Source organism: Bos grunniens, chromosome 7, assembly GCF_055505025.1.
Source record: "Bos grunniens cultivar Pamir isolate PY7600 chromosome 7, Bosgru_T2T1.0, whole genome shotgun sequence".
NCBI lineage: Eukaryota > Metazoa > Chordata > Mammalia > Artiodactyla > Bovidae > Bos > Bos grunniens.
Window position 1 is genome coordinate 48,401,058 of NC_141171.1, and position 25,588 is coordinate 48,426,645.

At 47.5% G+C, this 25,588-nt stretch overlaps 1 protein-coding gene across 3 annotated transcripts in view; it reads right to left on the reverse strand.

Moving 5' to 3' along the window:
• Positions 1–25,588, reverse strand: part of SPOCK1 (SPARC (osteonectin), cwcv and kazal like domains proteoglycan 1) — a 583,470-nt gene that overhangs the window by 119,187 nt on the left and 438,695 nt on the right. For all 3 annotated transcript variants that reach the window (XM_086411695.1, XM_086411694.1, XM_086411696.1), the window contains one exon: positions 7,989–8,103. In XM_086411695.1, the coding sequence (XP_086267821.1) occupies positions 7,989–8,103 (115 nt within the window). The remainder of the gene's footprint in view (positions 1–7,988; positions 8,104–25,588) is intronic.

Consider the following 25,588-nt stretch of genomic DNA (forward strand, 5'->3'; position numbering starts at 1 on the left):
AGGGACCCACCGGGACCTGATCAGGGACTTGATCATGCTGGGCCTTGCAGGTCACTGAAGTATTTTCTCTTTTCCTCTTAACAAGGTGGGAAGTCAGTGGTGTGTCCTGAACAGGAAATTATACAATATGACTTCCATTTTACAGAATGTTTCACTCCTAGTTCAAAAGAGAATGTAGGGGCCAGGAAATCCACTCGGAAGCTACTGAAATAAAACATGAGGATGTTTGGGACCACTAGGGCAGTAACCCGGAGGTGATAAGAGGTACTTACATTCAAAAATCTATTTGAAAGTGGACTCAAATGATGATTATATGTGGCATGTGGGAGAAAGAAGTTTTGGTTTTTGGTTTTACTTCAGCAGATTGAACTATGGAGATGACAGTAATTAAGGTGGCAAATACAATATAGGAGGAAGGGACAGATATAGGGGAGATCGGGAGTTTCATTTTGGACATGTTAAGTCTGGTATGCTTAGGAGCATCCAAACAGAAATGCAGAGCAGTCGTCACATAGTTAAGTCTGGAGTTCAAGGGAGCAGAGTTGGCAGACTGGCTGGAGAGAGAGGGGTGGTGGGAAGGGCCTTGGGCAGGGGGAGAGAGAGAGAGATGTGACCTTCCATGAAAACATATCTACGATACACACAAAAAAAGGCAAGGCACAAAACACTGTAGAATATGATCCTGGTTTTTGGATGAGTACTATTTTAAAGGGGCTTCCCTCGTGGCTCAGTGGTAAAGGACCCGCCTGCCAATGCAGGAGACCTGGGTTTGATCCCTGGGTCGGCAAGATCCCCTGTAGAAGGAACTGGCAACCCACTCCAGTATTCTTGCCTGGGAAATCCCACGGTCAGAGGAGCCTGGTGGGCTACAATCCAAGGGATTGCAAAAGAGTTGGACATGACGCAGTGACTTAATAACAACAACAACAGACAACAACCAGTCTTAAAAGTATATTAGATGTTTACAAAACAAACATCTTTATGTTTCCAAAAAAAATAATTTGAAGCCTATGAATAGAAAGCTAATAGAACTGGGAATATGGGCCACTTTTGCCATAATATTTGGATTTTATATAAGAATGGATATTAATTTATAAATAAAAAATAATGGCAGGAGAGAGCTGTCTGAGTGAACTATCAAAGACATTAATTTCTAGCACAAGCCTCTATCTCCTTCTCTGGACTCTGGCTATGACTTCGGCCACCCCGCCCCAGTCTACCTTCTTGTATCTTTTCGCCTGCAGCCTTCCCCTAGTCAGTTGCAACCAACAAAGCTTCAGAATAGCCAGGAGAACCTGTGGTATACTTTCCCAGAGCCGAACTCACAGAAGAAGAATCTGAGTTCAAAGCCAAAGCTGGATTTACCTCCAGAGTCCTGACAAGGGAGTTTTTCTTCTTGGATACAGTTGCCAATTTCATTCTCAAGCTTCTTTTTGTTTTTTTTTTTTTTTTTAAAAAGGTCATGGCATTTATAATAATAAGGCTCTGAAAATTAAATGTACCTTTACATGTTTAATTTCTGACCATAATATAGTACTGAATAATAAGTGAGCGGACTTGAATGGCTATGAAAAAGGTTAACAGAAACTGCTTTTAAACTGCAAGTTTGCAAGCCTGGGGCCTTCACCCTGTTACACAATAGGCATTAAAGAAAAATGTTCTTCCCTGGATGCAAAGATAAATCTTCATTTTGCTGGGAGCCTCAGCAGCAGGATGCTTTTAGGATTTTTCCATTGAGACATCACAGCGAGGAAGAACTCTTCATCCCGTCTCTTTGGCACCACCTCCTGTTCCCGTTTAAACACATTTCCCCAACTTGACTTGTGATAAGTAATGGAATTAGACAGCCGCCTGTCAACCCAGGACTTCTTTTTTCCCCAGAATCCAGCCCTTGGGTTGAAATCACCATTTGAGAAGAGAAAATCATTGTAGACTATTTTTCTACTGTTTCAAATAGCTCAGCTGGAGGGAAGTTGTTATTTCCTCTTTAGCGTGCCATGTGGGAAGGATCTGTGGAAACAAACATGGCCCCACACCGCCCCCAACCCCCCCAGCAAGGTCAGGCCAGGAATGCTGACAGCCTCACAGCCTTCTCCAGAACTTCTGAGGCCAACTGGCTGGACCCACATGCCCGTTCCAAAAGCTAACCTAGTTTGGTGACACCAAATTCTCTTAACTTTAGCGTGTCTGTAAAGCTTTTGCAATCTAGAAAAATGGTACTGAAGAACCTATTTGCAGGGCAGGAACAGTGATGCATAAACCGAGAATGGACTTGTGGACACAGATGAGCAAAGAGGGTGGGATGAGCTGAGAGAGTAACACTAACATGTACATACTGCCATGTGCAAAATAGACAGCTAATGGGAAGCTGCTGTACAGCACAGGGAGCTCAGCTCAGTGTCCACGGCGACCTAGAGGGTGGGATGAGATGGGGTGGGGGTGGGAGGGAGGTTCAAGAGGAAGGGGACAAATATATACTTATAGCTGATTCACACTGTTGTATAGCAAAAACTAACACAACATTTTTAAGCAATTATACTCCAATTAGAAAACAACATAGAGAAAAATTAAAAACAGAAATAGCTAACCGGTGACAACAGAAGCAAAGAAGGAGTTGGCTTTAGAGACAGTGCTATTTTCTCAACTTCCTCCTCCAAAGGTTGGGGGTGGGGTGGGAAAGAGTCTACAGAATGCCTTCCAAACCTGGCTGCTTGTGGGAACGCAGTGACATTCTTTGCCTGATGGTTCACACTTCAAGATTCAGGCAAGTGACATCAGACCCCGGAGAAATAACTAACTCCTGCCAAACACAGCTATAGACCCTCAACCGTCTTCAGGCTGAGGACTTGGCTGGCTGTTACCCAAGGGAGTACACATGGCGGGGGGGGGGGGGGGGGGGGCGGGCAGGGGAGGACAAAGGCACAGCCCACGAGGGAAGAGGCCCAGACTCTGACCCCACCCACACCTAGCCACCATCTGAGCTGAGGAGAGATGCTTTTTCTCTGGAGAACCCCAGTTTCCTCACTGTGAATGGAAACTGAACGATGGCTTGCCGGTGCCAAAACTCTCTTCCTGCAAATGTGATCTGAGGTGGTAAAGCAGAAAAATGGAGTCATTCTAGGGCAGATCGGAAGTCCCCACCCACTCAGCTTTCCACGGTCCGTGTGTGGAAACCTGAGGCACCTTCGCGGAACACCAGGGTCCACTGAACATGGTGTGAAGGAAGTTAGGGGAGATCTTTCCTGACCGGAAACCTACAACTATGAAATGTTCATCTCAGCCAGGAGGGAGCTCAGAGCCCCTCCTCCAGAGAGAACAAGGCTGTGGAGCCCAGGCCAGGGGAAAGGGCTGCTCGGTGACGAGGGGAGGGATGGAGGCAGGGTGGCGACAGGAGCAGATGTGGAAGGGGGCTAGTGAGAGGCAACTTCCTAGCTGGCCTGGCTGTTGGGTGCCAGAAAATACTGACAGCATGTAGGGCCCTGTGGGGCTCCTGGGCACAGGTCTTCCTGTGTCTCCTGTTTCTTTGATTATAGGAAGCAGCCTTCATTCAGCCTCCGTAACCTTCCCTGAGTTCCAATGGGCGGATTCAAGCAGTAAAGTTAATCAGACAGGAAGTGATGCAAGACCAGGGAGAAACAGTCAAGAGCAACCTTAGGGCAAGGTCCTGTTCCCTCATCAATGGATAGACAAAATCCATCGAGCTGCCGTGCAGATGCTGAAACCCCCTCCAAGTGGGAGAAGTTGACGATTAACGATGGTATGCTGCCCACAACCATGTAGACCCCAGACCAGTTGGACCTGAAGGTTGATGATACTGACTTCTACTTACCCTACCACCAACCCATCAAAGAATGTCCATGAGCTGATCACGCCCTTTTTGAACAATTAATATAAAACTTCTCACTATCTTCTTCAAGTTGGGACACACCATTTTGAGGGTATTAGCCAGCTGTGACCCCCTTTGCCTGGCAAAGCAATAAAGCTATTATTTTCTAGTTCACCCAAAACTCTGTCTCCAAGATTCGATTTGGCACCCATGTACAGAGAAGCTGAGCTTTCAGCATTAATACCAGAAAAGATAGGGGAAGGATCTTTCCTGAGAAACTCTTAGAGATGGTACAGAAACCCAGGCTTAATGTGTGGATTTCAATCTCATATCCCTCTTTTTAATTTTTCCCTTCCTATGGACAATCATTACTCCATAGTCCTGAGGCTGGTTTGGCATCATAGAGATGATAAAGCAATTAAGTAACTTGTCCAAGGTCATAAGGCAACTGAGAGATGTGAGAGGAAATATTTAGAGGTAGTAAAAGGATGACTCCACCTTCTACCATCCCCTCAGGGGCCACATCAAAGAAAAGATGCCAGAAAAAAACAAAGAGAGAACACAAAACTCAACAATTTGTCTTTGATTTCCTAAAAATATTCTTGAAACCAAATCTGATCAGACAAGACACTTTTGACTTGCAAGAACTGGGTTTGCTGTAATTCAAACAGCCAAAGGCTGGAAGAAGCACAGCAAGATCAGAAAGAGAGTAAGTTAGATCCTGGTCTCGCAAACCTTGGATGTTCACACCCAGTACTGGTCACAAGTACTGGGGCTGCAAGAGGTAATATATAGGGAAAGAGAAGCACAGGCAGACACTGCTGCATCCCCAGGAAAGTTCTTCCCACCACAGTGCTTTCCTGCCTCCAAAGTCACCTCTGGGTCCTAGGCAGGAAGAGGTGATCCTGAAACCCTCGGCAGCTGGAGCTCCACACAAAGAGCACCTGTGTCTCCCTACTAATGAGGCCCATTCTGAAACCAGTCTTGTAAAGATGTCCTCTGCGTGGAAGAGAAATGGTTGCCAGGCAGATTTGAGGAGAGATGGCTTGAGAGAACAAACCCATCACAGGCTTTCTTGACATCAGAAGGTCATAGAAGAACATCCTCAAGCTTTGTGTGGCCCTGAGAGGGGCCAAGGAGGGGTGGTGAGAGGATGAGTAAGAGGACTCAGTGTGAGCTGAATGAACATGTGTAGCAGAGGTCACAGAGAAGGTCTCAGAACATCTCTCCTTGGCTGCACTGAGGGTGAGCATTGCTGGGCAACTAATTAAAAATAGCAAAATCCCAGAGAGGTAGATGCCAAAGAAAGAGACACACCAGGAACCACCTCACACCAATATGGTCGCTCATAAGCCCCCATCCCAATCCTACTTTCTAGAGTTTAGATACAATCCCAAATAAATAGAATTTACCTGGAAAGGACTACACTAATTTTTATATTACCAGAAGAAACCAAGGTTCAAAACAGAGAGGAGGTTGAAAATAAAATATCATTAACAATAATGTCACATTTTTGATACACCTATATTTGTGAGACAATGAAACATCATTTCTGTAACAGGCACAGACACAAGAGTGCTCCCAACACCGTTCAGAGCCATAAGTGTCTCATGGACAGAGTGGCCTGTGAATGCCACTCCCACCGCATGCAGCTTCAGAGAGGGGCGGCCACCAGGTTAAGGAAGGTGGATAGATGGGCATGCCCTCCCCCCTCCACCTTGACAGCCAAGTGGCCAAATGAAAGCTGCCCTTCATTTCATCTCTGATCCCTCTTGAGCACCCATTCCCTCTTCTTTATCCCAGTTGCCACAACCTCAGTTCAGTGCTCACTGCCTGCCACAAACTACTGTGAGAGCTACGTGGAAAGAATCATCAACTCAAAAGAAAAAGTCAGCCTTCCCTTGGCTGATTCTGCTCCAGATAGAATATTCTTCATGTAAATGTTTCATTTCACATAATGATCCTGGAGCTCTATCAGTGCCCTCACTGCCCGTAATATGCCCTTGTCCTCCAGGGAAACACAGATCAAATCTGTATTAAATAGTTAAGCACCCTATCCTAATAGAGGATTATACTCTCCTTCATTAAAATATTGTTAGATATGTACTAAATTAACTACAGATGTTCTGTCTTATCACCAGTAGGTAGTTCCTACTTTCCTGCATGCTTATATAAAATATTTGCTTTAAGTCACAGCATAAACTGAGTCTCTGACCAAGAAGGGCAATCTCAGAGCCTCATGGTAAGAACTGTGCCCAGTTAGTACAAGTAACAGATGCCTTTCTTGCTACGGGCTTCAAAGGTGATATTTCTTAGACAATAGCTAGATAATACTAGAGACTGAGAGGACAGTTCCCAGACTCTGACGACTTCATAAAAGCAAACTGTTGACCCAAGGGTCAGTGGAACAAAAATAATTATACAAGACTGCAGGAACTAATGAAGGATATATAATTTTGATCATTGGTTTTAGAATATTGCTGGTATTATTTTTTATGGTTCTCTTTTCTGATAATCATTTAATAAAATTCTTATGCTTTCTTCCTGGCCTATTCTCACTATTTACTTAATGGTTACTTTTACAAACATTTGGAAATGAAATACTTTCAAGTGGTAATCTTGTTCTCGCCAGCTTCTCAGAATTCTACTTTTAATGCCAATGCAGTTACTTGCATAGGTTTGATTAGACTTTGTTCCAGTTTTCACTAGTAAGTGACTGAACAAATAAATGGCACACCCAAGGCCATACCTGGCGAGTCACACTTGAGAACGAGTCTCATTTAATCAGATATGACAAGCCCACCATGAAGTAACAAGGGTTGTACTTTGTTTAAGGAAAATCAAAGCCTTCTCACAGAAAACTACAGGCAAATCACAGAAATGACTTCCTTACATCGGTTTCCTTATCTCAGAACAGAAGAGTAAATAAAAGCAATAAAGAATATATTTGAAATAAGAGGTTATGGAGACTTCCTAAGAAGGGTCTTAAGACATCTCCAAACAGAAGTTAATTTTGTGGATTTTGCTGCTTACCACACAGGGCTTTGGGTTTTCTCACCAAAGTTCAAGGAGGCTTGTATAGATTAGTTAACATTTCTTCCTGGAGTTCTATAAATGATCAGGTCAAAACACAATGAGATCAGCTTTTTGGTAACTAAGAGTAATCTACGGAGATAATTTGTGACCCCCGTGTTTCACGGTTTACAATGTCCTTCCATATCCTGGGTTAAACTTCCCCAAAAAACATGTAACACAATATTCCCTTGGTTACCATGAACAAATTTACACTTGACCATCTTCATCTCTGTGCCTTGGAAAAGACAAGCCAGCTTAGGAAGAGGCAAGTGGATAAACACTCACATCCTATTCATCTTCCTCCATTACAAATAGCTTCAGGCTTTAGAACACACGTGTGTGCAGGCATGCGCTCACTCACACACAGATGTCCAGCGTTGTTCATGGTACAGCCAGCTACAGCTGAGAAAGCCCAGCTCCACGGAAGGCAAGCTTCTATCTAGGTTTCATTACAGAAGGCTTTTAAGGGACTGAGCCCAGTGGGAAAACATTACTTTCTCCATCATGAAAACATCCAGATAGGCCTGACCTTTGACGCCCCTCTCAGCCATGGAAAGGAAACCACAGCCCCTGGGAAGTTATTCTCCTTCCATCCATTCTTTGGTTCTGTGCCACATGCCCGGTAGAATATATTCATAGAGAAATGCTTTTGCCAGTAGTGGGGGGCCTACTGTTCACCGTCATGACATCTCTGCAGTCTATGTTTTGAAATCTGGCTTTCAGAAGTTCAAAGGATTTAGAGATTATAGTTCAAGGAAGACCAAGGCGCACCCAGGGCAGGCCTGGTCTTAACGCTGAAATCCGGCCCTTCCTACACCATAGCCAATTTGACCTCTAGAAAGAATCTAATGCATATCTTGGTCTAGCAGAATTATTTTCAAAGACTCCCAGTTCTTTTTCTATCATATGGAGGTTGAAGGCAGTTCAATTTGGAGTTCCTAAATGAAACTGGAGAACTCTTGCCAAGCACACCCATCTCCCCAGCCCAAACTAGATCTTCTCTGTTAAAGGCCAGGTTCCTGGCATCTGGGGCAGACCTTGGCCACATCAGGCCACCCAGTGCCCCTTCAGTGTGATGCCCACTCACCGTTCTTTTCTGCCTTGTGTTTTGGAGGCTCGGGCTCTGGGAGACATGGACATGGCCCATCACAGAGGGTGGTGAGACTTCTGCCAGTAGAACAAGCATGGAACTCCAACTTGCACTGCAAAAGACAGACAAAACAAAGCTGTAAGAACACTGCCAATAGACCCCTCCCCAGCCTCCTTGGGAAACAGCCAGCGCCCTTCTAACCATGATTAGGCTCACAGAAGCAGAGACAAAGCAAAGGGAAGTTCATCTCTGTTAAAGGTCTCAATTATAGAATGTTAATTAACAAATGGCTTTTTATGTTTTCCCAAATGCATAAGATAAATGTCTAAAAGCACTGCATGGGGAGGCTTACTTTTAATAAGTGGTAAACTCAACCATAACTGTCTATGCGAGTATCAGTATGAAATTTAACATCTGCGGTCCACAAACACGGAGGGCTGAAGGCTGCTCCACCATGTCCCCTTACCCCTACTACGGAGGCTCTGCCTGTGTAGCAAGCCTAGACCCCCTCAGCTGCTCAGGGAGCAGGGAGGAAGAGTAACGGTCTACTTAGTAAGTCTGGATGCTGTGTGTGAGGCCTAGCCCTTTCCCCTGTGAGCAACTGGGGAGCGACGCTTTTGCTCCAACCATCCAAAACCTACGTTTGACACAGTCTTTCCCCCAGAGGACGCCTGTGGCTGTCTAGCCTAGGAAACATCCACCGTATTCCAGGATTCAAAATTGGAAGCCCCAAACACATACATTTTCTTGGCAATCCCTTCATCTGTAGCAATGGGAGTATTTTGGCCACTCTCTGCCAGCTGTTTATTCTTAAGTCTCAACTGATTCAGAACAGGAGGATAGAAGGATATCATTTACGGATGTAGAAGATCACAACAATTAATAGCATTTTATTATCTATACATTACGGTTTAAGAAAAGGAGACTCAGATACTAAATAATTTGTGAAAGATCATGACATTCACAAGCCCGGATTTCAAGCGCTGTCTGACTGACTCCAGGGCCAAGCACTTTAACAGTCCCCATCACTGTATCTGTCACCTGAAGGGCCCGAGAGAACACAGTCTGCACTGCACTCCGTGTGTGGTTAATTATGCAGCTGCGCTAGGGGCCTGGGTCTCAATTGTCTAAGGGTTTCCTCCTTTTTTCACCTGCAAAATTCTCTAGATGAAGGCAGTATATAATCAGTCTTTGCAAAGGCCCACAGGGCCAGAACCACGTTGGTATCTGCTGCCGGTTCAAAGGAAGGGGAGGTAGGTAGAGGGGACGGAGCACCCACTGTGCGTGTAGCGCTTATCAGGTGCCACGGGCAATCTTTTAAAGGGAGGAAAAGAGGAGATACGGTCCTTGCCCTTGGAAAACACAAATGCATACCTTTGAAAAGGCCACCAGTGTTTGCAAAGCAACACATGAGTGCAGATGAACCCTGGCTCCTTGTGAGCGGATGGGCTGTTCAGTCCCCACACCGATCACACACCGAGGGAAGGAGAGAGGGTTTCAATCTGCACATACTGGAGTCACTCTTGTGTAACCCCTACTGACACCCACAGTTACCTGAGACCCTGCAGAGAAAGCACAAGGACAAGCCAGCAGGGGGCTGGCTTCCTCTCAATGCAAGACTTCCTTTTGTGCACATTGCTGGGTGTTTGGTACATGCCTGGTGTGGTGGCAGGCACGTTGGGGGCCATGTGAAAGGAAGCCATGACCCAGGCCACAAATGTCAACTGACAGTGAGGAGCCAAAACACGAGCACAGGGAAGGAGCAAAAAATGAGCAACCTCAAAGAGCCAGGTAGACGTGACTATAATGAAAGGAGGGATATATGTGTGTGTGTAGGGATGCGGCACTAAAGAGCCTGCAGGTATGGGACATGCCTACAGGTGGTCCAAATGGACAGAAGGGGCACCAGGAGGAACATTGGAAGTTGGCAGGTGGGTACCCTGGAGAAGGCAATGGCACCCTACTCCAGTACTCTTGCCTGGAAAATCCCATGGATGGAGGAGCCTGGTATGCTGCAGTCCATGGGGTCGCTAAGAGTTGGATACGACTGAGCGACTTCACTTTTACTTTTCACTTACATGCATTGGAGAAGGAAATGGCAACCCACTCCAGTGTTCTTGCCTGAAGAATCTCAGGGACGGGGGAGCCTGGTGGGCTGCTGTCTATGGGGTCGCACAGAGTTGGACATGACTGAAGTGACTTAGCAGCAGTAGCAGGTGGGTACCCAGGGTGAGAAGCTTCTTTGTAACTAGCACAGCCTGTGTGCATATACTAGAGGTGAAGACCAGGCTTCCCCGGTGGCTCAGCGATAAAGAATCCACCTTCAATGCAGGAGCCATAGGAGACACAGGTTCCATCCCTGGGTCAGGAAGATCCCCCAGAGGAAGGCATGGCAATCCACTCCACTATTCTTACTTGGAGAATCTCATGGATGGAGAAGCCTAGTGGGCTACTATCCATAGGGTTGCAAAGAGTCGGACACGACTGAAGCGACTTAGCACAGCACAGAACAGAGGTGAAGACCACTATAGCCAGCTCTACTTTCTCCTCCTCCCCTGGGCAAGCTCCCTATAACAAGCCTCAGGTTCAGGCTAGGGATTCTCATACTATTTCTCAACAGAATCCTTAAAGCTAATTTAGAGGAACAAATACATTTTTTACATGTAAATTTATAAAGTCAGAAGTAGTACAGTGACTTGCTCTAAAACCTTATCATACTGTGACTGTAATTGGCTGCTTGTGCCTATGATGGATGGTAATCCTCTTCCTGAACATTCTCTGGCATTCCCCAAAGACAAACCTATACTTTGCTCAGTGCCTTGTGTCATGAAAGCTGATGGGGATAGCATCGACTGTCCATAAAAGCTCCATGGTGACAGCAGTCCTAGCCATAGGACTGTCTTTGGCCAGTGGGTTGTGAGTAAGGAATGAGGTTTTCCAGCTGGCACTTGTGATAAAGAACCCCCGCCAACGTAAGAGACACAAGAGACTCAGGTTCAATCCCTTGGTTGGGAAGATCCCCTGGAGAAGCCATGGCAACCCATTCCGGTATTCTTGCCTGGAGAATCCCATGAACAGAGAAACCTGGAGGGTTGCAGTCCACAGAGTTGCAAAGAGTTGGACATGACCAAAGCAATTTAGCACAGATACACAAGCCAGGTTTGAGCAACATTCAAAGAACCACTGCTTGGTTTCACCTCCTGCTATTTCCGTCTATTATGGAAATAGCATGTGCCCCATAAGGGCTGCTCCTTGGGTCTGGGACCCAGACAGCAGAGGACACGGAACAGAGCTGAAGCTAATCCACAGCTCATACATAACATGAACAAGGAACTAATGCTTGCTGTCAGAAGCCACTAGTATTTGGGAATCACTCATGTAATTTATCAACAGGTGACTTTGCACTAGACCCTAAAGTATATAATAACAGGGAAAGTCCTAGTCACAGTCTTATCCCTGACTTGAGATGATGAAACACATATAGCCCTGGCACCTCGTAGGTGTGCAGTAAATAGCTGCTGAACGACAGTTGGAAAGGGGGTTCTGGTTCGCTCTGTAGCTCTAAAGCTCTGTTCCAGCCTCCAGGAGCCACCAATCTGCCCGCACAAGGAGTGCAGGTGCCGGAGCTCAGCATCCAAGGTGCTTGTCGTGAACCATCACCGACCCTCCATGCTTCTGGTCCTCTTTATGAGCTCCACACTTAACACTTTGCCTTTCAGCCTCCCTGCTCATGCAAATCCATCACTGGAGTTGGAATCCATCTGCTTCTCAGATACCCAGAACAACTGCCCCTGGATATAGCCTTGCTGGCCTAGGGACTCCAGCAGGCCGCGATTCTAGCACCACGGCTTCCATGGCAGGCCCCGGCATCCTCACCTCCACAGCCACGCAGCGTCTCAGCATGTGCAGGCAGCCCGGTCTCTTCCCTGACTCCAGGAAGGGGCCACCAGAGAAAACAATATTTATCTGCAGTGGTGAAAATGCATGCTTCAAGGACACAGATCTGCCTTTTATCTTCCAGAACAATATGTGGCATTTAAATGAAGCTCAAAAGGCTATAATTTCATTTTTTTATAAAGCTCAAAATGTGCTATTTAGAGATATGCAATGTATGTGGTAAAAGCTACTTTACAGAAGCGGGGGTGTTGACAGATACCATCAGGACAGGGGTTCCCTCCAGGGAGGAAGCTGAGAACGGCATCAGACAGGAGGCCACAGCAGCCCTCCTGAACATTGGGAATGGTTTATTTCATAAGCTGGGTGTTGGATTTTGATGCTTTTTTAGTAGGCATGGCAACATATAAATAATACACACATGTCTATATGTCAAGTACATTATGATAAAATATAAAACACAGTTTACAGACTTCTATCAAGGTAATGACCAACTATAACCATGTCTCTGGAGGAAGCTGGTTAGGAGGAGGAGGTGAGTGCACGCGTGTGGGGATGCCCCCCAGGGATTATCTCTAGGCAGGGACATCCTGTGGCCTGTAACACAGGCACCTCACTCATGCCCCCTCCCTGCAGCTCCTCGCCAAGTCACACCCCTGCAGTTACCCAAGTCACTTACCTTGTCCCCTCTCCCCTAGGTCCTTATTATGGAAGACAAGATACAGAAGCCCAAAGGTGATCATTGTGCCAGCTTTACCCAGGGGGGATACAGAACCCTCACAGTACAGGGCTTCCCATTAGACTGTGCTGTGCACCACACCTGGGACCTTCACTCCTCCACTCCCTCTCCCAGCCAAGAGACCTAGGAAAGTTCTGGTCCACAAACCACCAATCATAGGCAGAGAGAAAACATAGACGGGGGTGGACCTGGCAGAGCATCCTGGGTCCGTGCACACAGAGATCCTGGAGACACAAGGCAGGCATATACTACCCCTGAGTATAGACCTGCCAAGAGAATGGGGGTCAGGAGGAACAGAGGCACGTTACTTGGTGATGCGGGGATTCTGCTCCTGGCTGTAAAGACGAACCTGATCCAAGAGATGCCAGGCTCCGACACCAGGAAATGTGCAGTGTTCCTGGGAAAGGGGCAGTGGGAACAGAAAGCAAGGGAATGGAAGGATCTTCCTGCGGGGGTGTGGGGAGGGAGAAATACATGTCCTCCAACAACACAGGGACCTCAGGACCACATAGCAAGTCTCAGCACTCCCACACCTTCCCCTCACAGTGTTCTCCCAAGCAGGAGTTGAAAACTGGCAAAATTATGGATGATGGATGGTGCTTTCTCAATAGTATGGACTTTCTCAGGAAGCTTGGGCCCACGTCTTCCATATGTGCCTTGCAGGTCCAGAGGATCCAGGCAGCCCACCATGTCCTGCCCCATCCCACCTCAGATGGGCTGTTGTCCTGCTTTAAAACAGGATCTGCAGAGCTCCAAGTTAAACAGGGTGGGCTGTGAGTCTACCGCTTAGAGTCTGCAGCCTGGAGGTGGCTTCTATTAATAAAAACAAACTGAAAAATGACATTCTTGGAAAGTGACACCCATAATTCCTCATTTTAGGGAAAATAATTTTGGAGTTGGAGGAGAGAAGAGGAACAGACAGGTATAAATAAAGTATATGGAGTGGAGAGCAACTTAGTCAATCCAAGCACACAAAGAGCTGAAGACAGAGGGGCTCCCTGGAGCTTGTCCATCACACGGGGAAAGAACACAGCTTAGTAAATGTAGAGTGACCACCAGAAGGTCACCGGGGCCCAGCAGGGAGAACCTTTCCAGTCCTGGCCAATACTGGGAGCTGGTCTAAGCAGAGAGGACTCACAACTTTCCCTCTGGGGGGTAAAGCTTCATACCTAGTACTGTGGGTTGAATTACATCCCTCATGTTGGACTCCTAACCCCCAGTATCTTAAAGTGGCTTACTTAGAAATATATGACAGAGACAATCATGTTCAAATGCAGTCATTAGAGTGGACTCTAATCCAATATGACTGGCATGCTTAGAAGAAGGGGAAAATTGGACACACACAGAGGAAAGATGATGTGAGGAGTCATGCAGGGGAAGGGGGCTATCCACAAGAAATGAACGAGGCTGCCAGAAGCTAGAAGAAGCAAGAGACAGCCTTTCCCTGGCAGCCACAGAAGGAACCAACCTTGCTCACACCTTCATTCCAGACCTACACCTCTGGGACTGTGAGATGATAAACTTCTGTTGTGTGAGCCACCCGACTTGTGGCACTTCATTACAGCAGCTCTCACAAACTAATACACCTTCCATCCAGATTTTTAAAAAGAGTCCCTACAGGATGGATAACCTTGTCTTAGGTTCATAAAGTGCAGAGCTTGTGCCAAGATGGCTCAATTCTCCTAAAAAGAAGGAAAGAAAAACATTGACCAGCAGCCTCAGGATATGGGGCAGTTGGACATAAAGAACTTGGTCAATGTATCAGCTGAGACTTGGGCCTAGAAAAGAGGAAATATGAAAAATTCATGGCTTTATATTGACTTCATGATAAAGCAGCTAAATAAGTAATCAGCCTTAACTATTGAAAGAAGCAGAGTCAAAGAAGTGGGAAATAAGGACTTTAATCAGAGTAGCAGAACCCATATTTCTACAAACACAAATAAAAAAATAAATACAAACCCCAGAAGCTTCGAGACCCCTTGACTTGGTAAAACACAATTGTCTTTCTCAATCATCACAGTAAGAGAGAAGACGGAAGAAGAGCCAGAGATTTTCACAAATGGTCAAAAATATTCAAACTGTTGACCTACTTAAAAATAAATGTGCTAGCAGATTTCCCAACCAATCTTCCTTTCCATTTTACATAACATGCCAACACGTCGGAATGAGTGAATGTTTTCCCGCAAATGGCCAGTAAATCTCTCTCCTCTGTGATGTGTAAAGCAAAACTAATAACCTCTCTCTGGTTCACTGCTCACGCAGGCCTCCGCCGGGCACATTCTCCACTGCACCACACTCTTCCTGTTGCCTAGCCCACTTTGGGTATTATTTTTAACGTTTTATTTAAATTGCTTTCTCCACTGTATTTCATCAACTTCTCGTCTATTTTTAAACCAGACTGTTGACAGTTCACAGTTGACAATTTTGTTCACAGTTGATGAATTCTGATTTGTTTTTATTCCCCCAAAATCATGTCAAGGAAGTGGGGGCGGATAATCTTCCAGCTTTTGTAACTGGGCACCAAGAAAGAGGTGGCTGATGGCACATGTTATCCCAGGGACGAGAAACAGCCATCCTCTCTGCCCAGGATGGGAATGTCTCTGGTCACCTGGATAGAGCAGCAAGAAATGAGGGGGAGGGGCTCTGATCTCATACAGAACTTTACCAATCATGTGTGCACGTGTGTGTTCCTTCTTGCATGCCACAAATTCCCTTCATTGCCTATGGGGAGTCAGGGTCCACTCTAGGCTCTGAGCCAATGGGGCAAAGGGCCTGTTCTCATGATGTTTATGGGGCAGGTATGACAAGGGCTATGGAGGATGCACAACAGAGAGTAAGAGATAGACAGTAATGGGAGGGGACAGTTCATAATATGGGTGACCGGGAAATCTGGCCAGATGACACCTGGGCAGGGAACAGAATAAAGTGAGCCATGTGGCTATTGGGGAAAAGGGGTTCCAGGCAAAGGGAAGTGCAAAGGTCCTGAGGAAGAAGAGGCTGACAGCCCTTGAGAAACAGCCAGGAAGACAGTGAAACTGGAGCGGGTTGAACAGGCCAAAATAGCAGGAACCAGCTCCACCGGGCTGATGGTGGGCCTCTGTGAGAGCGCCTCTGTGTGCAGGACTCAGCCTTCAGGTCTCATTCTCTGTCCCTGTCTCTCTCTCACAGACACACCCACCCGCACACATATACACTCACTATAACACACTCTCTCATATACACTTTTCTCTTCTGAACTAAGAGTTCCAAAGAAAGCAGAACCCGAAACTTTCAAACCAAGTTGCTAAAAATATGAAAGAAAAGGTCTTCTTTACAGAAGAATGCCAGCTAAATAAATTTAGAAGGAATGCTGGAATTAGCAAATTATCATTTTGCAATCCTCCCCACCCCCCACCCCCCAGTGTAATAATTGAGTCAGGAAGGAATCATTTGATGTTTGCTAAAAACATTGGGTGAAAGTCTCTGGGGACATAACATTCACACAGTCTCCAAGTGTCACCCCACAGAATATCCAATTACAAGTGTACATATTTCAATAAACATTTGGCAGGCATCTCCTAACAAAGGGACCAAGGGGCCAATTTAGTGCCACTAGGAGTGGGACCACCTGGCATACATCTCCTGAAGCGCCTCAAAAGGAAACAGTAACAGTGCCTTTGAAGTCTCAGTGCCAACAGATGCTTAACTTGAATCTATTCATTAGAAACCAAGTCTAAAATTGAGGACATTTTATAAGACAACTGCCTAAATGCTCAAAAAAATTAAACAAACAAAAAACCCCTGAAGTGAGTAGGTCCTTGTTCTAGAAGAAATTAAACAGATGAAACAAAGGCAGTGAGTGAGACGTGATTGGTTCTTGAATAATAATAATTATACAACGCTATAAAAGGCATCCTGGGAAAATGTTGTGATTGTAATGTAGATTATATGTTAGGTGATGCTGAACTATTGCTCTCGTAGGTGTAATAATACCTACCAACGTGCTCATATAGGAGAATGCCTGTTTATTTTCTTATGGGTGAGATGTCACAGTCTCTACATGGTACTTCTAAATGGTCCAGAGGAAAACTGTGCATGTGTGAAAAGGAAGAGAGGAAATGGGGCAAAATGTTAATAACTGTCCAACCTTGGCAATGGGTACACGGTATTTATTGCAGTATTCTTTAAACTCTTCCATACATTTCATAACTACTAAATGAATAGCTGCTGCTGCTGCTGCTGCTAAGTCGCTTCAGTCGTGTCTGACTCTGTGCGACCCCAGAGACGGCAGCCCACGAGGCCCCCCTGTCCCTGGGATTCTCCAGGAAAGAACACTGGAGTGGGTTGCCATTTCCTTCTCCAATGTAGGAAAGTGAAAAGTCAAAGTGAAGTCGTTCAGTTGTGTCAGACTCTTCGTGACCCCATGGACTGCAGCCTACCAGGCTCCTCCGTCCATGGGATTTTCCAAGCAAGAGTACTGGAGTGGGGTGCCATCGCCTTCTCCGAAACAAACAGCTAGGGGAAAGTAAATATAACTTGCTTTCCCCAGCAGTGTTTGAATTCTTTGAAGAAACCCCTCTTATCTACTCCCCTTAGCTGCTCCCTCAGTACTGCTCTTTTTCTCTTCGCCTGCCCACTAGGGGGCGAGCTCTGGCAGCAGAGAGGAATCTGCACTGCCGCCTACAGGACCTGCCCGGGATTGCAAAGAGTCGACCTTTAACAAGGCTAGGTGAGATCCCTGACTGAGATTTTCCTGAAGCACGCACTCTCCCCTTCACTGACCTACGCAGGCACCAGTGCAGTGAGCAGGCTCAACACAGGCACCGTGAGCTGCAGCACTCTAGGTCTTCCTCTTTCTTGTTGCATAGGGGGACTGAGGCTGGAAGAAGTCGTGCATCTCGTGGGAGGGCATTCTCTTAGATAGTTTCCCTACCTGCTCCTGACCTTGCTGATTTTGTCAACAACTTAGTGTCAACAACTTAGCAAAGCCTTTGAGCAAATAAGGATTCCACGTCTGTTTTCAGGGGCCAAGCTGAATAAAGGTCCTCTAATTTGCATAACAAAGCCAGTGGAAGGTCCTGGGCAGGAAACCCCAAAGGAAAGGGGCCAAGTTTCCTGAGGGGGCCTGAGAAAAACATGGCCCTCTCCCCAGGACCTCCTTCAAGCTGGAATCAAACCAGCAATCTAAAGATAAGCTCATGCTTTGGCCACCTGATGCAAAGAGGCAACTCACTGGAAAACTCTTGACACTGGGAAAGATGGAGGGCAGAAGGGGATGACAGAGGATGAGATACTCAATGGACATGAGTTTGAGCAAACTCCAGGAGATAGTGAAAACAAGGGCAGCCTGGTGTGCGCCAGTCCATGGGGTCACAGAGTTGGACACAACTTAGAGGCTGAATGACAACAACCACAGAGGCAGAAGTTGTGACAAATTACAACTCTGAGCCAACTCCTACAGCCTTTGCTTTGCTTGGGGTGGAGGTGGAGGTGGCGGGGGGGAGGGGTGTCAGTCTCCAGGGGTTGCATCCCCACTTCCTGACCCAAACCTGGTGAGGAGAGTCAGATGTCACCTCACCTCACATGCCCTCAGGCTCTCTCCACTCCCCACCCCTGCCCCCAGTGGTCCAGCTTTATTCTCCCTGATAATCACACCCCTGTGGCTTCCTGGCCTCTCATCAGCAGCTTCTCACCTCTGGGTCTTTCTCCTGCTGTCTGCCCTGCATGGGATCCTCTTAAGGCTATGCTATGCTATGCTAAGTCACTTCAGTCGTGTCCGACTCTGTGTGACCCCATAGACAGCAGCCACCAGGCTCCCCCGTCCCTGGGATTCTCCAGGCAAGAACACTGGAGTGGGTTGCCATTTCTTTCTCCAATGCATGAAAGTGAAAAGTGAAAGCGAAGTTGCTCAGTCGTGTCCGACTCTTAGCGACCCCATGGACTGCAGCCTACCAGGCTCCTCCATCCATGGGATTTTCCAGGCAAGAGTACCGGAGTGGGGTGCCATTGCCTTCTCCGTCTTAAGGCTAAACACTACTTAAAAATGTCAGATTTCTGTGGCATGTTTCCTCTTTCCGGGATTTGGAGGAGACAGCGCAGATGAGGAAGGCCTTTCGGAGCCCCAGGCTCTGCTTCCTGTCAGCCTCGTGGGGAGAAGGCAGACCCATGGGAGGAAGGACCAGCAGTTATGCACAGAAGAGGTGGGACCATGCACAGCCTGGCCAATCATAGTCTGGGAGCAGCAGGGACCCCAGACCGACAGGGACCCTGGGCCTCTCCCTTCATCACCTCATCTTCCCTAGGCCTTTGCTCATATGTCACTCTCTCACTGAAGCCTCCTCTCAGTACCCTTTTAAAACCAGAACCTGGCATTCTGGTTCCCTTACATTGTTCCACGTGGCCCTTTTAAAATATGAAATCTGTGAGTGTGTGTGTGTGTGTGGGGGGATGTTAGTCTCTCAGTCATGCCTGACTCTTCGCGACCCCATAGACTGTAGACCCCCAGGCTCCTCTGTCCAAAGGATTCTCCAGGCCATCATCTTGTAATATACTGCTCAAATTACTTTTTTTTTTTTTTGCGGCATTCAGTTTTTCTTGCTAGAATGTGGGTTCTGTGAAGACAGGGATCTTTGCTTTATTCACTGTCATATCCAAACTTCTGAGAACAGTACCTGGCACATAGTAGGTGCTCAAAGAAGATAAACTGAGTACAGGGAAATGAAGGAACAAAAGCAAGGGCCTCTGCGTGGAGGTGACCGGCAGAGCAGCACCTCCTCCCCAGCCCAGGGTCTTGACTCTGAGTAAGAGTTCAGATAGTCGACAGGACCCATGAAGGAGGCAAAACTCATAAAATGACTGAGGTCAGGTTTCCAGCCAGCCCTGTAGGAAATGGGCTCCAAGTAGAAATGAAACCAAATGGTTTAATAAAAATGAAGAGGCATGCTACTTCCCACACCTAAGCATGAGAAGAGAGAGACCCGCCCTCCTGCTTGCTGGCTTAATGCCCCCTCCCGGCAGGCCTCCCTGGGCTCCCGCCTCTGTGCCCTGTGCCCTTTCCTCACTGCCCTGACCACAGGCACCACAGCTACCTCCTGAAGGACACGTGCCCCTGTGTCTCAGCCCCAGCACACAGCACTTACTTACTATCTGCCTGTTTATTTATGCCACGCACCTCACAAAACACTAGGTGAAAACTGGTATTGGTTTTACAGACAAAAAAACCTGCAAGCTGGAGAAAGCAAATGATGGCCTCAAGGTCACCAGGCTGTCAATGGCAGCTTCACTCAATCCAGGTCGTTCCACCTCCTCCAGCCCCCTGCTGCGTGTGTTCCACCTCCCCCAGTCCCCTGCTGCGTGTGTGTTTCACAGACCCCCAGAGCCAGGAGTCTGGCCAAGGCTTGCTGGGCATCCAGGAGGGCTGGATGAAGAGGGGGAGGACAGCAGGTGGGGGAAGATCCACAGCGGGGGAGATGGAGGAACAGGGCTGCCACGACGCTGAGCTCTGTGACTCGCTGGCCACTTCTCCCTAAATTATGCCAAACGAAACCCTAGCTCATCAACTGCACTACTGATAGGGATGTTATTCAAAGTCACTTTAAATTATTGCAACTAGCTAAGATAACACACAGAAACAAGCTGGTTAGCCAACAGACCTGGACAAGATCATGTGGGCACCTTTCCTTTCCATTTCAGAAGCTGAATACACCCAGGCTTACCTCCCCTGGAGGAATTAGGGCATGAAGCTATTCCAGGTTAATTGAGTAACCATCAAGGAACATAAAGGGCCTCTTTCCAGCAAAACACTTTCAGAGGCTGGCAGTCCAGACTGGCCCAGCTGAGGCCTCGAACAAGAGATCAGGCCTTGGAACCTGACTCCTGCCTGGCTGAGAAGCTCCTAGAGAGCAAGAACTGGATGCTGCTTATACTCACATCCTCTGGGGCTAGACAGAAGCCCCACACCTGGAAAGTAGGGAGAGAGGGGTGCTGAAATAATGAACTAATCCTCCTCCCAGGAACTCTAGGTCAGGATCAACCACTCCCACCTTACAGATGAGGAGAAACACAGGTCAGGAGGGTGAGAACACAAGGAAGAAAGAAACGGGAGAGGAAGAAGGGACAGCAGTAAAGGAGGCTCGAAAGAAGCAGAGGCTGGAAGCAAGTGAGGAGAAATAGGATGAAGAGGATGCGGCAATGTTGCAAGCCTGGGAAGAAGCAGAAACCTTCAGGGAGGAGCACTGGGGTGGGTGGGAGCAGGGCCTCCTTCAAGCATCTCTCATCCAGCCTGGCCGGCCTGGCTCAGACAGCTCCAGGAGCCAGGATGGGAGGACCAGCCCTGCTTAAAATAACATGCTCCTACTGCTAGGAATGCTCTTGGTGTGCCTGTCTCCCTAGATGGCCTGGCTTCCTGGGAGGCCCTGCTTGTGCTAAGCCACTGCTCCCACTCAAGGTCCCCCTATACCTCTGGGGCAGGATCTTCCACATGGGACTCACGGGAGGGGCTGGGCAAGTCAAGTCGGGGTGTCATCTGATTGCTCTGATGACTCTCACCTCTCCTGCTGTGATGACGGAGCAGCTTCTGCTCCCGGCCCTGCTTCCCTCTCCCAGTATAAACCTAGAAGAGACTCTGTCACTCAGAACTCTGGCTGCTTCCTGGAGATGAGAGCTGGAGCAATGTGCATAACCTGTCCAAGCCTCCCCTCCTTATCACTAAACAGAAAGAATCCCCCTCCCGCAAGTGTCAGGAGAGTAGAAAGGAGCCCTCCAGGGTCCCGGGCGCTGGCAGCACTCCTGGCAGGACAATAAATCTTCTCTCCTGCCTCCAAGAGCTTCTCCACGCCTGAGTGAGTTCTGTCAAATGCAAATGTATTTGTGATGCTCCACCCAGCTTACACTCCCTTCCTTGTTCCCTGTCATCCTTGGATGAAAATAAAGACTTGAGCACAGCAGAAAAGGCCTCCGGTGATCTACACAGCAACCCCACCACCCCCTGCTCCGCCCCACCCTGCTACCTCCCTCCACGCTCAGCCCTTGGCTTTTCTCTCCAGCCTGCCTACTCTGCTCTAGAGTACAGACCCTAGAGTCTACAACCCACATTCCTCCTTCCCCTCCTTCTGCCTTTGCTCTGTCTGCAGCCCCGCTACAGCCCGTGGCAGGTGTCCCCAGAGGCTGCCGACACCTGTGCCACCCCAGCCCCGGTCCTGCAAACCGTGATGGCCTCTCTCATGAGCTCCACACACTGGTGCTTTCATTCACTGGTTTAGCTCCAGCGCCTAGCAGAGCATCTAAGAAGCAGTAGGTATTAAATAAACAGTGGATGGATGAATAGATGCTTGGACAGATGAATGGGTGGATGGTGGTCCCCCTCCCCCTCCCACTGCCTGCTGAGCAGTTCCACAGAGCCCTGGGGTCATCATGTCTCGTTAAGCTGCCACCTCTCACCACACAGCTCCAGGCCTCGATGCTCCCTGGCCCCATGAACAGCATCAGGCTGTCCGGGCCTACCCGATGCAAAGCTTGGTCCTTTCTCCTAGCCAGTGTGCTCTCCCGGCTTACTGGGGAGTCAGACCGAAGAGCCCCAAATGCTCCACATGCTTCCCATTTTCTCCACATGCCGGTATTAAAGTCAAGCCCTTACTTCTGAGGCCCATTACCTCTGGTCCTGCCTTTCTTTTTTGCAGATATATTTATTTATTTATTTTTAATTGGAGGATAATTACTTTACAATGTGCTGGTTTCTGCCATGTAATAACATGAATCAACCGTAGGTACATACGTGTTCCCTCTCTCTTGAACTATCCTCCCGCCTCCCACCTCATTCTATCCCTTTAGGTCATTACAAAGCACCAGGCTGAGCTCTCGGTGCTATACAGCAACTTCTCATTAGCTATCAACTTTGCACATGCATTTATTTCAGTGCTACTCTGCCGATTCATCTCACCCTCTCCTTCCCCCATTGTGCCCATAAGTCTGTTCTCTATGTCTGCATCTCTAGTCCTGCCCTGAAAATAGGTTCATCAGGATCTGGTCCTGATGTTGCTTCTCCAGTGACAATACCCTAATCCTTCAGCCTCTGTCCTCCCCTGCTCCCCAGGTCTGGCATCACTCGGATCTTCCTCTCATCCAAATGTTCTCCTCCTTTACTATCCCAACCTCCCTGCTCAGGCCCAAGCTCCTTGAACATGCCTCAGCCACTCTTGCTCCAGCAGAACCCCTGATCCAGGCACATTTCCAGCCTCCACACCCAACCTCCAGGTCCCAGGCCAGCTCCTCTTATTGCTCTGTCCCCCTAATGTGTTCTTCCCACTAATAATTTAGCTGCTGGACTTCAGGCCTCTTGTTTAATATACCTGAGCATCCTTCAGAGAAGAGCTATGAACACTAAGTTCATTTATATCCTCCACAATGCTGGCAGAAATGGATACTAAAGACTTAATCATATATATAAATCATTTATATAATGTTCACTACAGTTATTCGTGGAACCCCAGGCATTGTGCTAAAAGCTTTACCTAACTTCCTTAATTTTCACCCTGGTGGCTACGAGGTAAGAACTACTGTAATAGCCATCTTACATAGGCTCAGAAACATTGTTTGCCCAGGGAAAGTCAGCTTTAAGTTGTGGAGCCAGAATTCAAACCCAGGGCTTCTGACACTAAAGCCTGTGTTCTCAAGAGTTTAATTATATGGTCTCATGTCTAGATGTTTACCAAGAATTGTGCTGATTATGGTCCACCTGATCAGCCCACCATGGTGCCTGTAGGAACCACTCTTACAAAGACAGCCAAGTCACACACCTGGGAGGCACTGTCTGTGACTTGCGCCAAGGCGGTACGCCCTTAGGGTAACAGTGTTCCGCAACCAGACAGGCAAAGAGGTGGTGTCCCTCCCAAGTATCTCCGTGGGGCTCTAGTCATGATCCCACTAGACCCTGGCCTCCAGCATGGCAGGAATCTTTGACTTTTCCTTCTCTGCTGCTTCTCAGGCATCTAAAGTCATGCCCAATACTAGAAACTATTTGTTCAATGAAAGAATACATGAATAGCAGAGAAAATAAGCAGCTCCTCTGTCTTCCACAAGCCCTGTCAGATTTATCACCAAAGAATGAATGAGTTTCTTGGAGAAATGAGGGGAGAAAACCACAGACCTTAGAAGCGGCTACAGCAGAGAGAGCAACTCACAGCCACCAAAAGGCTGGGAGGACCACGTCCCCCGTGGGAAGGAAGGTCAGAGCAAGAAGTGTGTATCAGACCCACAACCTCTGCAAAGCAGCCCAGTGAAGCCTATCCTGTGTGGCTGCAAACTAATTTTCTCCTGTTCTGCACTCCAGAGAATGCAGGCTTCATAGGGAACTTAATCATTTGGGGCTCAGAAAACAGTGAAACCACTGTTTTGTTCTGGTTCCCTCAGCAGGAGAATGTGCCGTCTCTTGTCCCTGGGCATCTCTGAGGGGTGGTCCCTGGGCACCTGTCTCGTGTTGACTGCATTTCTTTGTCATCACAAACAGACTGTAAAGACAGGCTCCTGAGGCTTGGTTTCTGAAGGAATGACCTCTTGTAGAGCCTCTTCATAAAAACCCTTCTCTTCATGTAAATTCAGAGAATCCACAGATGAGGGAGAAGAAATACAGACAAAGAGAAGCAGCAGATTTCCAGAGTGATAACACGTCCAGGTCACATCCCCAGCAGTCCCTGACATTCCGAAGAATGAGAAAACAGATGCCAGCTAAGCATATCCACCAACTCCCTTCCCAAAGCTAACACTTGCCAAGGTCAAAAAAAAGCCATTAACATCTCATCATGGCCTCACATAAGATAACCATCACCAGCCATTCAGCCTCACTTTACATCTGCTCTTCAGCCCAATTTCTTCCTCCCTCCTCCTTTGCTTGCTTTAGAAAATAAATCCCAAATGCCTTTCTGAATAAAGCCTGCATATGTTCCTAAGAGCTAACAAAATAAAGCTATAGATAACGATGACCAAAAATGTCAAAGTGGACTTTGACCAAGTGCAACAAGATTAAGGTGATATTTTTAAAATGAAACAGTAACTTAAACTTTGAATTACTGCCTGATTTTACTGCTTAGAGATGAAAGATCCTGTAGGGCTGAACGAAAAAGCCATATAACTCAGAGAGGATTTTCTTTGCTTGGCATCACCTCTGTGAGAAATACATTGAAGTAATAAAATGCCCTTGCAAGAGTTCATTCTCTGAAACTGGTGAGGGCCAGACAAAAGTCTGTCATGTTCCCTTTCTTTTGAGTACACGGGTTTCCCCCAAACAAGTCTCATCTCATTTCTTCAAAACCTGAGGATGGGGAACCAGCTAGACCAGGTGCCCCACGAAGCTGACCTTGGCCCCAGTTCAGCCCTGTGATACAAGCATGAGCTGATGCTTCCCACGGCTCATCCCACGGCCAGAAATGTCACGGGGACCCTCCCATCTTTTGTTTATCATGAGGCCAAAATTATATCCCCAGTGATCCTGAGATAGTCATGATGACACAGGCAAACTTACAAGGGTAGGTGAGGTGTAGGTATCTGACACTGAAGAGTAGGTACCTGCCTAACTCCTTGGGATGAACAGAGAGAGATGGATCTGAAACTAGAAAGTCAGCCTCAGGGACAAAGGGAGCAGATACACCCGGTGCCTGCAAAAAGCCCAGGCTCATGATGAGACATCACGACCCAACCAGGCGGGTGGGATGGTCATGTAGGTAGATTCAAGGGGTAAGCAACTGACATGGCTCCAGGCAAATGAAAATGTTAGTTGCTCAGTCGTGTCCGATTCTTTTTGACCCCAAGGACTGTAGCCCACCGGGCTCCTCTGTTCACGGAATTCTCCAGGCAAGAATACTGGAGTGGGTAGCCATTCCCTCCTCCGGGGGATCTTTCTGACCCAGGGATCAAATCCAAGTTATCAGCACTGCAGGTGGAAACTTTACCAGCTGAGCCACCAGGGAGGCAGGGGAGGAATAGGGACACAGCT